Below are 15,386 nucleotides of genomic sequence, written 5' to 3'. Positions count from 1 at the left end.
CAGTTATCAACAACCTTCTAGCGGGGTGAGGATTTAATAGTACTGCTTAGCCCAGGCAGCTGAACCTTGGAGGAGAAGGAGAAAAGAAAAAGAGAAAAAGAAATAGCCAGAACTCTTTAACATTTCCTTTTACTGCCTTTCCATTCTGCCAAATGAAAATGCCCAGAGAGTAAAAATACAGAGTTGATGTGATAGTGTCTCTGTATTTCTCTGCCCCGGGAAACAGATCTCTGAAAACTGAATTGCATGTGGGCTTAATGAATATTTAAATCTGAAGGGTAAGCTTTCTTTTGAACTAATACTTTGAAATATATCTTCTATGGGAGAACCTGAACTCTTTTTTTCCAGTGGGGGTCAAGTGCATTATAACCTGTTTCGAGGATTGTGCTTGTGCATGCTTGTGCTCCTATGCCTAACACAATATTAATCCAGCTTTACTACACCCCTAGTAACATTACATGGGCTATGCTGGAATTAGAGCTGCTGAGAGTCTGGCCCTTTCCTGCTATTGTGCTTGGATGCAGGAATTCCTCTAAAAACAGGCTGCACACAGAGCTTGGCTGCCCTCAGACTTCACAGCAACAATTCAGAGAATGCAAGAGACAATGGCTGCAATTGTGCGGTAGCAGGTCCTCGGGTCCTTGGACAAACAAATACCTCACCATAAATTAAACCCTCAGAGAAACCTGAATTTTGGCAGGGAGAGAGGAAAATTCCAGAAAGAAGAGAAAGCACTAGATAAATTTGCTGCATTTTCACAGGTAAAAGCCCAGTGTCCAGCTTGGAAGCACCCATTACCTGGGAGTATTAATTAGCCAAATTAAAGACACTGTCCCTCTCCCAGCTGCAAGCACAACACTGTTCTTACCATGCACAACACAAAACGAAGGTGTGGCCAGGCTTTTCCCTCTTCAGCAGGTGAATAGAGGAGTATTTGCAGGGCCAGATGCTGCAGGAGCGCAGCCCCAGCACGGAGCCTGCTCCACGGCAGCTTTAACAAGGCATGACTGAGATGCGTGGGTATGGCATGACAGGGAGGAAGTGCACACAAGTGGAAGGAAAATTGATTTAGGGAGACACGGGGTTGCATAACGTCAGTACTTTGCTACAGGACATTTATTAACTCTGAAAAGATGATTAAAAAAACAGGATAGATTAACATCTCGGCCCTGCGATGATTTAATCTTTGTAAAAGAGAATCATCTTTTATGTGTTCTCTTTTGTTTCATGGGAAGCTCTCACTTCCCATGGAAATAGTTTTAAGTAGTTTCTCTGCACTCACAGCACACTACAAATCACTTGCACTTGCACCACTGAGACGAAAAGTGCATTCAGACTGGCTCTGCCTGGGTTCTGCTGCTGCTCCTGTATCTCACCAGTTGCACACCAACCACTACTGAGAGCTTGCGCTACAAGACTGGAACACCTCTCCAGAGCTTACATGAGATGAGGCAGTGTGTTCCAAGCTGTCTGTCTGAGAACCGGACTTAGTCTTTAAAAAAAAACTTTTTCCCAGACTAGTAGAAATCAGGAATGAAAAAAAAAACCTACCAAACCTGCCCCCCTGCGGGAGCCAAGCAGTCTGTTCCAGCAGAACACTCCTTCTGCAATTATTTCCATTTCCTTCCTTTGTGCACTAAGAAAAAATAACACTTTCAGTGAAAATTATGTGTTTGCACAACTTTAATAGCAGGTCTTCAAAAGACCTGCTGCAGACCAGCACACATGGAATCCCCATCAGAACATGTACACTTCAGTCTGCATTAATATTCAGACTTCGCTGTGTTAAGATTCTCTGAGCATCTCCACAGTTCTGACATAAGACACCTTTTGTATTCTCTCCTTTCTTAAATACCTGCTATCACCTATGCCCTGAAACAATGTAATGTGTTAACAAATCATTAATCTGAGCATATAAATGGTAGGTACTGCTTTGTAAAATCACTAAAAATGCCTAAAAACTATTATGCTGGTGCCAGTTTCCAAGTGCTTCACTACTTCTTTACACTCTCATCAGACATCTCAGTAGCAGTAGTGCAAGTCTGTGGATGCTAAAAAGCAGGAGCAGAGGAATTTTCCCACTGCTGAAGCATTTTGTGAAGTTTTCCTTTCTCATGCTTTAGCTGAGAAACAGTGAAAGACGGTTCTGTAAACTAACTCTCTCTCTTGCACCTGCACGATCTTGTTTTGGTTTACTGAAGAAAATATTTTGAAATAGGCATCGTAGCATTCAGCCAATCACTCTGGGAGGTGTAGGGTCAAGCACCCAATAATGTCATTTCTCTACTGCGAACCAAGTTATATAAACGAGGGGATAATTAATGAAATAATTCCTGGAATTCCATGTGGTGATTATCGCTGTCCCTGGAGACAACAGCGACACAAGTCCTTCATACTTTGCATTTCTGAACAGGTGGGAAAAGCCTCAGGGCTGTGGTGACAACACAGTCCCCTCACACAGGATGTAGCCCCCTCACAGTGCCTGGGATGGGATTCAGAGAGGCCATGAAACCAGTGGGGCTGGATCTGGGTCTTTACTGTGTCATGAAGACCCCATCCAAAACCAAAGGTTCTCTTGGCCTACACTCATTTCCAGCCAGCTGCTCTGCAGGTGAGGAGGTTGTTCAATACTGATTTCATTCTCCCTTAGCATAAATGATCACCGAATGGTTTGGGTTGGAAGGGATCTTTAAAGCTCATCCAGTCCCACCCCCTGCTATGGGCAGGGACACCTTCCACTATCCCAGGTGGTTCCAAGCCCCGTCCAGCCTGGCCTTGGACACTTCCAGGGACGGTTCAACCACAGCTTCTCTGGGCAATCTCTGACAGGGCTTCACCACCCTGACAGGGAAAAATTTCTTCCTAATACCTAATCTAACCCTGCCCTCTGTCAGTTTGAAGCCATTGTCCCTTGTCCTGTCCTCTCTACATGTACTACAGAGCTGACGAATTCCCAGTGGTTCCTCTCCAGAGAGACACATCCCTAGATCAAATGGGACTGCTTGGGGGTTGGGCTAGATGAGCTTTAAAGGTCCCTTCCAGCACAAAGTATTCTATGATTCTGTGACATAATGAACACGAGTTTGAGCAGCACTGCTGGGCAGAAGGTAACAACGATCACCCCGCAGCCTTTGTGACTCTGAATACTCTGGTACGCGGGGCATTCATTGAGTATCAGGTTTGAGACAGGTTAGTGCAAGTGACTCACCAGATCACCTGGTCTTTTTGCCGTGCCAACTGCGGTGAGCTGGCTTCATTTCTGCCCATGGAAACCCAGAGCAGAGGAGCACGGCCAGCTCACACTTGCATCACTGCCCTAAGCATGCACTTAACTGCCTTTAATGGCAAAGCAATACATCAAGTTTTGGTGAGTTCAGGCCCTCAGATTCATCAATTTTTTCCTCCACTGTGCAAGTGGACTGGGCTGTGACTCCAGCACTTCACGTGCACATTACACCCTGTTCTGCAGACTCCTGAGTGCAAACAGCTCCTCGCTCAGTGTGCAGGGAAACACCCAGGGAACGCCAGCATGGGTCACACAGCAACACTCTGCTGTGCAGCAGCACTTCATTTTACATGTTAGCAACAGCAAAAGCCCAAGTTACATAAAGAGGGAGATCCTTTAAAAGGAAAATGTAAATGCACTTTCACCAAATGGAGAGCATTTATCTTGGCTGGAAATTTTGATTTAATTGAAAGTACATTCAACTCACTTATTCCAGAATAAAGTATGAAAAAAGTAAAGGTTAATGAATTAAGATAATGAATTATAACAGAGCCAAAAAATGCCTTCCTGCATCAAGACACCATCCCCAGAAATGCTCTTTCCTCCTTTTCGCTTTTTTCTTTTTTCTTTTTTCTTTTTTCTTTTTTCTTTTTTCTTTTTTCTCTTTTCTCTTTTCTCTTTTTTCTCTTTTCTCTTTTCTCTTTTCTCTTTTTTCTTTTTTCTTTTCTCTTTTCTCTTTTCTCTTTTCTCTTTTTTCTCTTTTCTCTTTTCTCTTTTCTCTTTTCTTTTTTCTCTTTTCTCTTTTCTCTTTTCTCTTTTCTCTCTTCTCTCTTCTCTCTTCTCCTCTCTTCTCTCTTTTCTCTTCTCTCTTTTCTCTCTTTTCTCTTCTCTTTTCTCTTCTCTTTTCTCTTCTCTTTTCTCTTCTCTTTTCTCTTCTCTCTTTTCTCTTCTCTTTTCTCTTCTCTCTTTTCTCTTCTCTCTTTTCTCTTCTCTCTTTTCTCTTCTCTCTTTTCTCTTCTCTCTTTTCTCTTCTCTCTTCTCTCTTCTCTCTTCTCTCTTCTCTCTTCTCTCTTCTCTCTTCTCTCTTTTCTTTTCTTGCCTTCCTTAAAATCCTTACCTTCATGTCCTACAAAAGCCAAACTCAACACTTTTCTGTATATACTGGTCCTCTAATCAACCTCTCATATGAAACCTGTCCTTGTATTAGCTGGGCTCTTCCAGAAGGTAGAAAATGTCCATTTCTTATTTATGCCAATATTTACTGCTTCCTGTAAGGTCACCACCAGCCCTCCAGTAACATAAGAGTGAGAAACTGGCCAGGATGTGCATTAACCAGGCATTCCCCTACACAGACCCAGAGCTGATTAACCACACTGGAGGGTCTGGAAGTGCAATGCCCAGGGGTGAAGCAGCTTAAGTTCTCAGCACCTGTGTTTCTGAACTATGGGTTCTCTCCCCCAGCTGCCCACAAGGTTTTTTAGTAAAGTTTTGAGTGAGTCAAGGACTAACACAAGATCTCTGTGTCTGTATCATCCTATTTAGACTATCAGCTCCCAACCTAAATTCACTGCTTCTTGCACAAGCTGCTATTCACCAGTGAAACCTGAAGCACCTCTGGTTCTGTATTCACACAACAACACACTTTGTCTGGTGTTTGCTGGATAATTACCAAGAATTAGTTCAGTAAACAGAGTATGCTGCAGGAACAGGGTTTTTTATTAATTTGCTGACTTCCTATTTAGAATTGGTTCTTAGACAAACACTGATTTGGCTGTAGACACTGTTTTTTACTGTTAGGTGTAAGCCTCTGATCCACGTGCCTGAATAATCCTTTCTAGGCTGTATGAGGTGCCAAAGGTATTCCGGCAGCTCCTTATCCAAGGGACATGTGTCCCAAAGGGCACCCCATCTCCCAGCCCTGCACCCCAAACACCTTATCTAGGCCTAAACACCTTTGCTGGGCCTATAACAGTCCCCTACCTTATTTAAACTTTTTATAGCACCTGCTAAATTCAGTAAGTGTTCTTTTCCTTAGTCCCTGAGGGTTTCTTACTACGCATGTTCCAACATGTGGTCCCCTATCTTGTCCCAGCAGAGAAGAAGGTGACATGACTAAGGCAGAATGGAAAGCAAGAACTGTGAATTTGGGCATTAAACTCTTGAATCAATGCTGGGTACTTCTAAAGATTGGGCAGTTAAAAGTACAGCTCAAATGAGAAAAAGAAATGTATGAATGCATGTGAGTAATGGAATAGGGCACCGTGGACAACCCCAGGCTAAGCCCATGCTCACAAGAAAGGTTGAACTGGTCCCAATAGGTGATTATGAAACTGAATTTAGGTGCCTAATATTGATGCCTGATGGATAAGTTCAAGCTGGAAATATGGGTTAAGCAGCAGAGAAACTTAATAAATGAAACGTCTTCTTATAACTGCATGGAAATCTGGGAGGACAGAGCACGTGAAGAGGGAATGTACTCATGGAGACATAAGAATTAGGTGTTCAGAGTAAGGATTTTCCTCTTTCTGGCTCCAAAGTAGCACATGGTGAGCAGTTATGTGGTAAAGATCAGACCAAAAAGAGACATTGTGATGAGCTTTCTTTTTTTTCCCCTTTCATTTTACCAAAGGTTCAGAAGATCAGCATGGAAAACTGTGTTGATGTCAAGATAGAAACCAAGGGGGAAAGAATGCCAGTGAAGCAGAATCCACTGAGCAAAGGTGGGAAGAGTTTCTGCAGAGCTGTGGGTTACCTCACTGGAGACATGAAGGATTTTGGAACCTGGCTAAAAGGTAAACCTACTTCATCGTGACTAATGACATCAGATTCCAAATAAAAAGTACATGAAAGGAGTAGTAACTTCTCAGGGATGTGATTCAAGTTAGAGTAGTACAGAAACTACCTCTACCCTGATTTATGTCCATTTTGTAGGAGAAGAAATCAGCTTTGTGCAGAGATCCACATACTGTTTAAATCTTGGGGATGTCTGAGATGACATTTACCTCCCAACATGCCATGTACAAAGCGAGTTTAGTCCCACAGAACATAGCCCTGGATGGTTATTCTGTGCTCTGCCATTCTTCATAACACTCCAGGTCCTTTCAGCTGAGCAGTTTCTGTCAAGCCTAATGCCACTGTGAAGTTAAATTACACATAGGTAGGTGTGTTTGGTCCCTGTAATAAATCAGCAGTGGGATACACACACTATTTGCCATCTGAGCCACAGACATCATAAATTAGCTGGTTCATATGAATCTGGTCCAGGGTACTTTATAACACAGGGTTCTGGCAACCTCGCTGTTCATCTCAGTTTTCCAGCTGTAAGACTTCAGTGCAGACCATAATAAATCCCTGTCAGGTTTTACAGTCTCGTTGATTCATTGCTTCAGTCATGGTGCCAAGTCCCACAGCCAAAACTCTTCCTGAGTTTCAAAAATACATCCCAAATCAGTACCATCTGCAGAATTTAGGGGGCTTGTTTTACTACTTAATTTGATCTTTTCCAGACAAACCTCTCATGATCCAGCTCCTTGACTGGGTGCTGCGTGGGATATCCCAGGTGATGTTTGTCAACAATCCCCTCAGTGGGCTGGTCATCCTTGCTGGCCTCCTGCTGCAGAACCCATGGTGGACACTCACAGGATGTGTGGGAACAGTTGTCTCAACTTTAACAGCACTTATTCTCGGTCAGGACAGGTAAGTCCATCCTTTTCCACCTCGAGCAGCCACTTCAGTGCTGATTTATGTGTTAGATGTGTGATGTGAATGAAAAGCTTGAATTTAGTGGAAGGCATCCGTGCCCACAGCAGAGGGTTGGAACAAGGTGATCTTTAAGGTCCTTTCCAGCCCAAATCTTCTATGATTTTGTGTATCTGGTCTGGTAGGACCAGACAGATCCTCCCAGCAGCCACACCTGGTGCAGAGGGACAGTGGATAAACCTGCAGAAGGGGGAAGTGCTAACCCAAGCGTGCAAAATCAAATGTCCCAGCAGGTCATCCCCACACAGAGCCACAGCTGGGTGGGGAGGGAGGGCAGATGTGAGCACAGCATCCTCAGGGGAGAAGATTTCAAGACAGATGTTCCCTCCACACAGATCAGCCATAGCAGCAGGCCTGTATGGGTACAACGGGGTCCTGGTGGGATTGCTGATGGCCGTCTTCTCTGCTGACGGTGACTACAACTGGTGGCTCCTCCTGCCAGTGACACTGGTGTCCATGACCTGGTAAGTCAGATGTCTCCTCTGCTTCTCCTTCCAGCCCCAGAGTCCCCACAAGTGAGACTGAGCTGTTGCATTTCTGTGCAGGCAGCAATGGAAAGGGAACAAAACTAACACATATGCACTGCTAAATCTGCATCATTATTTACACTTTTAAACTCAGATGTAATCCAGAAACAAATAAAAATACCCACATAATCACAAATAATCCAGTGGGGAAAACAAAAATCAATGGCTGATCATGCGTAATTCAATATTCTAAATGTGAGTCATATTGCTGTGATGCATCAATTCATTTCTGTTTCAAGAGGAACATTATTTTCACCATTTCCTACCATCATCAACCACAAGAGCTTCATCTATTTAAGTCACCATATAAAAATGTCATGAAAATTTACTTCTCCAGGCACAGAAACAGTTCGGTGGTCCCTAGACATGATGGTTGACGCTAATCAAAACAAACAACTACTAATATTTTACTCATATATATGGCACCATAATCTGCTAGGTATTTGGACAGAAAAAAATGTTGAAACCTGATCTTTGACCCCAAAATGTCTATCTGAAGATTGCTAAAACCACACGTGTAATTTGTCTGCCTGAAGTTCATGTGGTGTTACAGTCCCTTTGATGTCAGCTTTTACTGCTGATCCACAAGCTCTAGCAAGGGCACACAGGCATATTCACAGCTCACTCAGACCCAGCATGGGTGTCCTAGTCTCAGTCCACTTCAGGTGCTAAAAAGAAAAAGGTAAACACTAGGACTGAGTGGGGGAATAACTCCTTTAAAGTGCTGGATCCTGTCTCCTTCATGCTCACCAAATTCACCATATATATTGACATAACATGACAGGAATTTGTACATTGATAACTGCCTTTAGAGGGGGTAGGAAATTTATGGAGTGACCCTTTCTAATCTCTGATTTGATCAGTCAGACTGAGAAAATTAAACAGTTATGAGGAGGGGAGCGGGTTTTTTTGTTTATTTTAAATAGACCAAATTTTCTGGGGATGGGTTTAGGGCTGGATGTGGTTCTGGTGTGATTTTTGCCTATCTGACAAGCTTCTAGTGAGACCATTTTGTTCTTCTTTCAGCCCTATTTTCACCAGCGCTTTAAGTGCAGTTTTCTCTAAGTGGGACCTGCCTGTTCTCACCTTGCCTTTCAACTTGGCCTTGACCCTCTATCTGGCTGCTTCAGGACCACACAACCTCTTCTTCCCTACAACTGTCATTCATCCTGCCACGGCAGCACCGAATATCACCTGGGCAGATGCTGAAATCACATTGGTAGGATGTCTTCAGGATAACAGTCTCCTTCACTTACAATTAAAAACACTATAGAAATGTATTATCTGCCTTTATAAATTCCTATGGCTTGGGTTGGATGGGACCTTAAACGACCTTCCAGTCCCACCCCCTGCCATGGGCAGAGACACCTTCCCCTACCCCACGTTGCTCCAAGCCCTGTCCAACCTGGCCTTGGACACTCCCAGGGATCCAGGGGCAGCCACAGCTGCTCTGGGCACCCTGTGCCAGGGCCTCCCCACCCTCACAGACAGCAATTCCTTCCCAATATCCCATCCAGCCCTGCCCTCTGGCACTGGGAAGCCATTCCCTGTGTCCTGTCCCTCCATGCCTTGTCCCCAGTCCCTCTGCAGCTCTCCTGGAGCCCCTTTAGGCCCTGCCAGGGGCTCTGAGCTCTCCCTGGAGCCTTCTCTTGTGCAGCTGAACACCCCCAGCTGTCCCAGGCTGGCTGCAGAGCAGAGGGGCTCCAGCCCTGGAACATCTTTGTCACCCTCCTCTGGACTCACTCCAATAAGTCCACCTCCTTTGTGAGTGCATTATGGCCTGGCAATACAAAATTTGATATAGAAGATGGGTATTATCCAAAGTATAAGGGTTTACTCTAGGAATTAACACTTTTGATAGCTTGAAAATGAGGATCTTTTCATTTGCAGTTGGATCTAAGTGTATATATCATAATCTTCAAACTCTCTTGAATCTAATTACCCATTTCTATTTCTATGCATATACTAATCATCTCCCCACAGCTAAGGTTGTGCTGAGAATTCCAGTTAACTCACAGGGTAATATTAATTTTTCAGATATAAGCTGTTTATAAAATTGCATTTTTCTGATTAGACATGAGCAAGAAGATATTACTATGGTAGAATGGTTATAAGCTTGGGTACAAATACTCATTGACATATTTTTAATTTATATTTAAGTGGGACCTTTCCAAAGAAATATTTTCTTTTCCTGCATTACACCATAAACAATACAGATACCAGAGTAACTATTTTCTTCTAAGGTACAGCTGATTATTTTAAGAGGTTCCCAGGAAGTGGTTAAGAAAAGGAAGTTAATTGACACTCAATGGAAACCCACAAGTGACATTTCTCAAAGAACATTTGCCGTGGTGCATAATTTTATGGGGACTATATACAGAATAGTGCCTCAAAACCACCTCTAAGCTGTGACCAATCTGGGTTCTGTCCCACCAGCCCAGCAACTCCTGCTCATATTCCTAGTGGATCCCAAGGGAACCATCCCCTAGATTCCCTGTCAAGGTCCATATGGATATGTAAAAATGGTCAAGTCAGCAGCACATGTAAAGAGGATGATTAAACCCTTTCACAAAATATTTACTCTTTTTCTTAGAGCAAAAACCTGGCAGAGGAGCTCAGGGCTAGGGAACAAGCCATGACTCATTTTCATTGAAGGGGAAACCCAGTGGAAATGCCCTGCTGTCTCCCGAGACGTGTCCAAATGCTCCACTTAGAAAGAAAGACTGCATCCAACAAATGCCAAATATGAGCCTGGCCAAGAAAAACAAGTTAAAAAAAAAAAAAAAAGGTTGCAAATCTGATAACAAATTGTCTTGTTTGGTTTGTTTTTTTAATTTCTACAGCTCCTGCAATCGATTCCAGTCGGCGTGGGTCAGGTTTATGGTTGTGACAACCCCTGGGCTGGGGGAATGTTCCTGATTGGTTTATTTGTCTCCTCTCCACTCATTTGTGTCCATGCAGTGATCGGCTCAGCAGTGGGGATGATGGCAGGTAATGATTTGGCTTGTGTCACAGATTTATATAAAAGCATGGAGAATAAAACAGGAGCTACAATAAGTGGAGCACTTAAAATCACAAGTATTTCACCCATTGGAGAATGGCTGCTTGAAAACAAAATATATTCAGCCTTCTGTTTTAAGAATTCTTTTGATTGACTTCCCCATTCTCTTACCCTGTTTTATGATGGCAGAAACCTTCAGAACAAATTAGTGTCTTTTGTGCTGAGATGAATTTTTACCATGAAATACTTAATTTCTGGGTGTATCCTGGTGGTTTTAGGGGCAGATCAATGGAAGTCAGAGCCATCATCCTGAATGTGCAGGCCTCAGGGCCTTAAGATTCACACATAGTCCCAAATATGTTTTGTTGAAGTCATCACTAAATTCAGCTCAGGAGCAACAGGGAAATTCTGCCATGACTCTGCTAAATTAAAATGACTTAGCCCTTAGACTGTAGCAACATGACTACAAACAGCAACTCCATCTACAAATGATGGCTAGAACCCTTGAAAATCTGTGTTCATGCCACTTCTCCATCGATTCTATCTCTCTGGCTGAGGAATGACACATCTCTGACTTTATTTTCCAGGGCTGAGCTTAGCAACACCGTTTAGCCAAATCTACTCGGGGCTGTGGGGCTACAACAGTTCCCTGTCCTGCGCTGCCATCGGGGGCATGTTCTTGGCCCTTACCTGGCAGACACACCTCCTGGCCATGGCCTGTGGTAGGTACCCGGCAGGTTTTCATCTCCCCTTGAAGTGAGACAGGATGCCTTTGCAGCAGAGGTGGGCTGGAGCCAGATGAGCACCTCCAGGCAGGCAGATGGATGTACGTGAGGCTGACGAGTGGTGAAGCTGGATGTTGAAGCCATGGCTTTAACATACCCTGTGCTTTCATTTTCGGCCAAGAGCTATGTTTGAAGCAAGAGCTGTGATCAGTGGATGTGTGTTAACTAAGGTCTTTGAAATCAGATGCTTTGTTTTTAGTCATTAATTGTGTTTGTTCATTCATTGCTGGATTAATCACACTGGTTTCTTCCAGCCATAGATACCAGCTCAAATTCCTTCTTTGAAGAAGGACATGCCTAATCTTTCAGAAGAGTGGAGCTCAAGATCTGTCCGCAGCTGTAGTTAGACAGTACACATTCCCCATTCTCTTCAAATGGATCAAAGGCATGAGCTGGGCAACACAGCAGGACGGAAGAATTATTTTTAAGGCAATTCCATATGAAATTTCAATATCGGAGTGAGCTGGGAGTGAAGCTATTGCTGATTCAGTGCTCATATAAGAAAGATTTAGCTCTGTATGTCATTGACCTACCTTCAAGCCCTGGAGGCAGGACAGATGAGGGTGGAAGGGTTATTTTCCTATTTAACCCTATCCATCAAGCTACGTATTTTCCATGTCAGTGCATTTTTCAAAAGCCTGTGATACCATAACACATTTGTCATCACTCCAGTTCTTTCTGTTTGCTTGCTTGTTTGTTTGTTTTGCCCTTTCCATAAGCTCCAGGTTGGAGGGGACACAGTGTTAAGGAAAGGGTTTAGCAGGGTACTGTCCAGACAAGGGTCATAGTCATTGGTTGAGCTACCCAAGGCAGAATGAGGGATGTTTGCCCTTGCTGTTCTACTCCATGAGCAACAGAACTCACCAGGAACTACCTTTCTTTTTCACAGCTCTCTTCAGTGCCTACCTGGGAGCAGCAGTGACCCACATGTTGTCTGTGGTAAGTAGTGTATCAGCTAAGGGCTGGTTTCCAATGCTGAATTTTTCCCTGGCTTGTCAGACAAAACACCAAGACATGGAGAAAAATTCAGGCAAAGGCAGAAACAGTCTGGGAGAGGGGTTACTCTCTGCCCAGCAGGTTGGTGTGATTCCCACTGGAACAGGCCACTTGGAATCATCATGTACCACTTTCCATCCTCAGAGTTTGCATGAACTTCCACAGCTCAGCTCTAGACACTTATGAGATCACAAAATCATGGAATAGATTGGGTTGAAAGGCACATTAAAGCTCATCCAGTTCTACCCCTGCCATGGACAGGGACACCTTCCTCTAGACTGGGTTTTTCCAAGCCTCATCTATCCTTGAATATTTCCAGGGATGGAGCAGCCACAGCTTCTCTGAGCAGCCTGTGCCAGGGCCTCACCACCCTCAGAGCCAATAATTTCTTCCCCAAATCCCAGCTAACCCTGCCCTCTAGAAGAGGAGAGCCATTCTCCCTTATCCTGTCCAGGCCCTTGCCGAAAGTCCCTCTCCAGCTCCTGGACCCGCTTTAGGCACTGGCAGACTGCTACAACATCTCCCTTCTTTCAGAGATTTACTTTGTGCCTGAAGCAATTGGAAAAAAGGGCCCTGCACATGTGTAAAGAAACATTAAATTTGGGTTAACTTATTCTCCCAATTGCCAGAAGTCAGTCAGTATAAAAGCCCAGGGAAAAGCTGAATGTTTCCAGTATCCACTCTCCTGTCTCATCTCCACCCATTCCTACCTCATGTCCGCCCAAGACCATGGCAGATGCACGAAGGGCAGGCAGCCCTCTCGCCAGAGCTGGTAGATGTTGCAGGCTAGTGCACAATGTTGAGACCTCATAAAGAAACTCAGTCTCCCTAAGGAAAGACTCAATGTAAAACCGAGTCTAGACTTGCTTCAGAAACCCTGTTCCAAAGTGGCTGGCTCTGAATGTTACTCAAATAAACCAAAGACATGTAGTAAATAGGTGGTTTGTTATTTTCTTTGCAGTTTGGGGTGCCATCAGGAACCTGGCCCTTTTGCTTGTCTGCGCTGACCTTCCTGCTAATGACCACAAACCACTCTGCAATCCAAAAGCTGCCACTCTCCAAAGTCACCTACCCAGAAGCCAACCGAGCTTATTATCTGATGATGAAGAAACATGAGAGGTCTTGCTGTGAGGCATAGAGACACAAGAATAGAGATACTCAGCAGATTTTAAGGCAAGAGCACGAGGTATTTCCCCAACAGACTGTGATTTGTGTGCTACAAAGTCCAACACCACCTTCTGCGTGGAGAGACTTTTTCCACCGCATCTGTTTGTTCTATTAAGAAGATTTCTATTAGGTAGGACTGTGCTTTGCTGGAAAGATCTTTCCCAAGATCAATCTGTAATGATTTTAAAGCACACATGTCTGAAAAGACACTTGAATTATAAGCAGCAGGAAAAATTACTTATAAGCGGAAAAGAAAAATCTCTGTGAAATTGAAGACACAGCAATCAGACGTAAAGAAATAAAGAGCATCTTTCAGCATCTGAGGGGACTTCAAATTAATGGCTAAAACTAGCTTATGACAGCAAAGCATCTTAGAGAGTTTCATTGTAGCAGAGAAATGGAATAAAGAGCACCCTTTGCCAAGTAAAAAATAGGTTGTGAAGGATTCTACCTGGAGGGCCTCTGAAACCCCGTGGAGAGAGATGTTCATTAGCAATCATCAAACATAAGACGGACATGATTTTTGTGATTTTTGTCTTAATCTCATGATTTCTCTTAATACTTGAACTTGGTGATGGGTTAGCAAAGGAGGGGACAGCAAGAGAGTCATTGCTGCCCCTTTTCTATGCAATAAAATGGGTCTGTTCAGTCAATGCACAGATAGAACTAATTTGAGCTGTTCTTAACCTTTCTCCCTACACTGCCTCCCTCAGCCCACGAATATCAAACAGCAAAATGCTGTACTGTCCCAGCCTGCTGTTAAAGCTCAGGAGGCTCAGGGGGGACCCTGTGGCTCTGCACAACTCCCTGACAGGAGGGGGCAGCCGGGGGGGCTCAGACTCTGCTCCCAGAGAACAGGGATAGGATGAGAGGAAACAGCCTCAAGTTGTGCCACGGGAGGTTTAAATTGGATATTAGGGATAATATATTCATAGGAATTGTTATCAAGCCTAGAAACAGGCTGTTTGGGGCAGCACTGGAGTCCCCCTCCCTGGAGGGTTTTAAAGGCCTTGAGATTGTGGCACTTGGGGACATGGGTTAGTGGTGGCCTTGGCATCAATTCTGTGATTCTGTGAAGCTGCTGCTCTGCCATTTCTCTCTGCCTCACAGTGGGAAGGGGATGTTTGAGGACCACTCCAGCAGAGCTCTGCAGGACACCAGCCATGTGCCGCCTCTGTCCAGGCTCCCAGGGTACGCAGGTAGGGAAGGGGGAAGCTGGCCTTGCACCCAGCAGTGCTGATCACCTCAACAGGCATTAACTGTGCCACCTTTCTGCCTGGCTCACTGACATACTCTGTCTCATGTTGAAGCTGATACCTTCACCAAAAATATTGCATATGCTCAGGTCGTTCAGCTGACAGGAGCCTACACGCAGTGACATCACTCCAGGAAAAGCAAATCGAAACCTGTTTTTCTTGTAGCAGGTGAAATAAAATCTAACATTATTTTTGAGTTTGGGAAGGGAAAAAAGCCCCCAAACCATGTATTTTTGCATACATCACAAAGTTCTGAGTGTAAAATATTTGTGATGAACTGTTGGCAGTATCTTCTGGTGAAGTTTTAGGTTTTCAGATGTTCAACAGTATTTCTGTATGACTGACACTCACTTGTAAAATGTAGCATTTCCATGATTTACTTAATAAATATCTACATAATATTCTGTGGGGTTAATTTCTCAAACAAACATTCATACTTTTTTGAGTTCGGTATAAGTTCCTCTCTATTTGTTATCATTAAGTTCTCCCAAAGATAGGTTACCTCTTAGACAAGTAGTGTAGAAGACATAGGAAAACAAAATTTTTAAATCAGTGTGTGTGGGATGCATAGGAAACTTTTAAGTTCTGCTCTTTGTGCTTATCACAGAATCATAGAATAACAAAATTATTTGGGTTGAAAGGGTCCTTGTTCCCCCCCCCTGCCATGGG

At 43.9% G+C, this 15,386-nt stretch overlaps 1 protein-coding gene across 2 annotated transcripts in view; it reads left to right on the top strand.

Annotated features, from left to right (window-relative positions):
* LOC108449018 (urea transporter 2-like) overlaps positions 1-15,118 on the top strand; it is an 18,223-nt gene extending 3,105 nt beyond the window's left edge. For both annotated transcript variants that reach the window (XM_017743723.1, XM_017743724.1), the window contains exons 2-9: positions 5,856-6,018; positions 6,733-6,922; positions 7,321-7,449; positions 8,539-8,731; positions 10,356-10,503; positions 11,101-11,235; positions 12,188-12,237; positions 13,256-15,118. In XM_017743723.1, the coding sequence (XP_017599212.1) occupies positions 5,856-6,018; positions 6,733-6,922; positions 7,321-7,449; positions 8,539-8,731; positions 10,356-10,503; positions 11,101-11,235; positions 12,188-12,237; positions 13,256-13,432 (1,185 nt within the window). In that variant the 3' untranslated portion in view covers positions 13,433-15,118. The remainder of the gene's footprint in view (positions 1-5,855; positions 6,019-6,732; positions 6,923-7,320; positions 7,450-8,538; positions 8,732-10,355; positions 10,504-11,100; positions 11,236-12,187; positions 12,238-13,255) is intronic.
* Positions 15,119-15,386: the final 268 nt, after the last annotated feature.

This window comes from Corvus brachyrhynchos, unplaced genomic scaffold (assembly GCF_000691975.1).
Source record: "Corvus brachyrhynchos isolate BGI_N302 unplaced genomic scaffold, ASM69197v1 scaffold8, whole genome shotgun sequence".
NCBI lineage: Eukaryota > Metazoa > Chordata > Aves > Passeriformes > Corvidae > Corvus > Corvus brachyrhynchos.
Note: the sequence above shows the minus strand (reverse complement) of the source record. Positions and strands in the feature narration are given on the sequence as shown.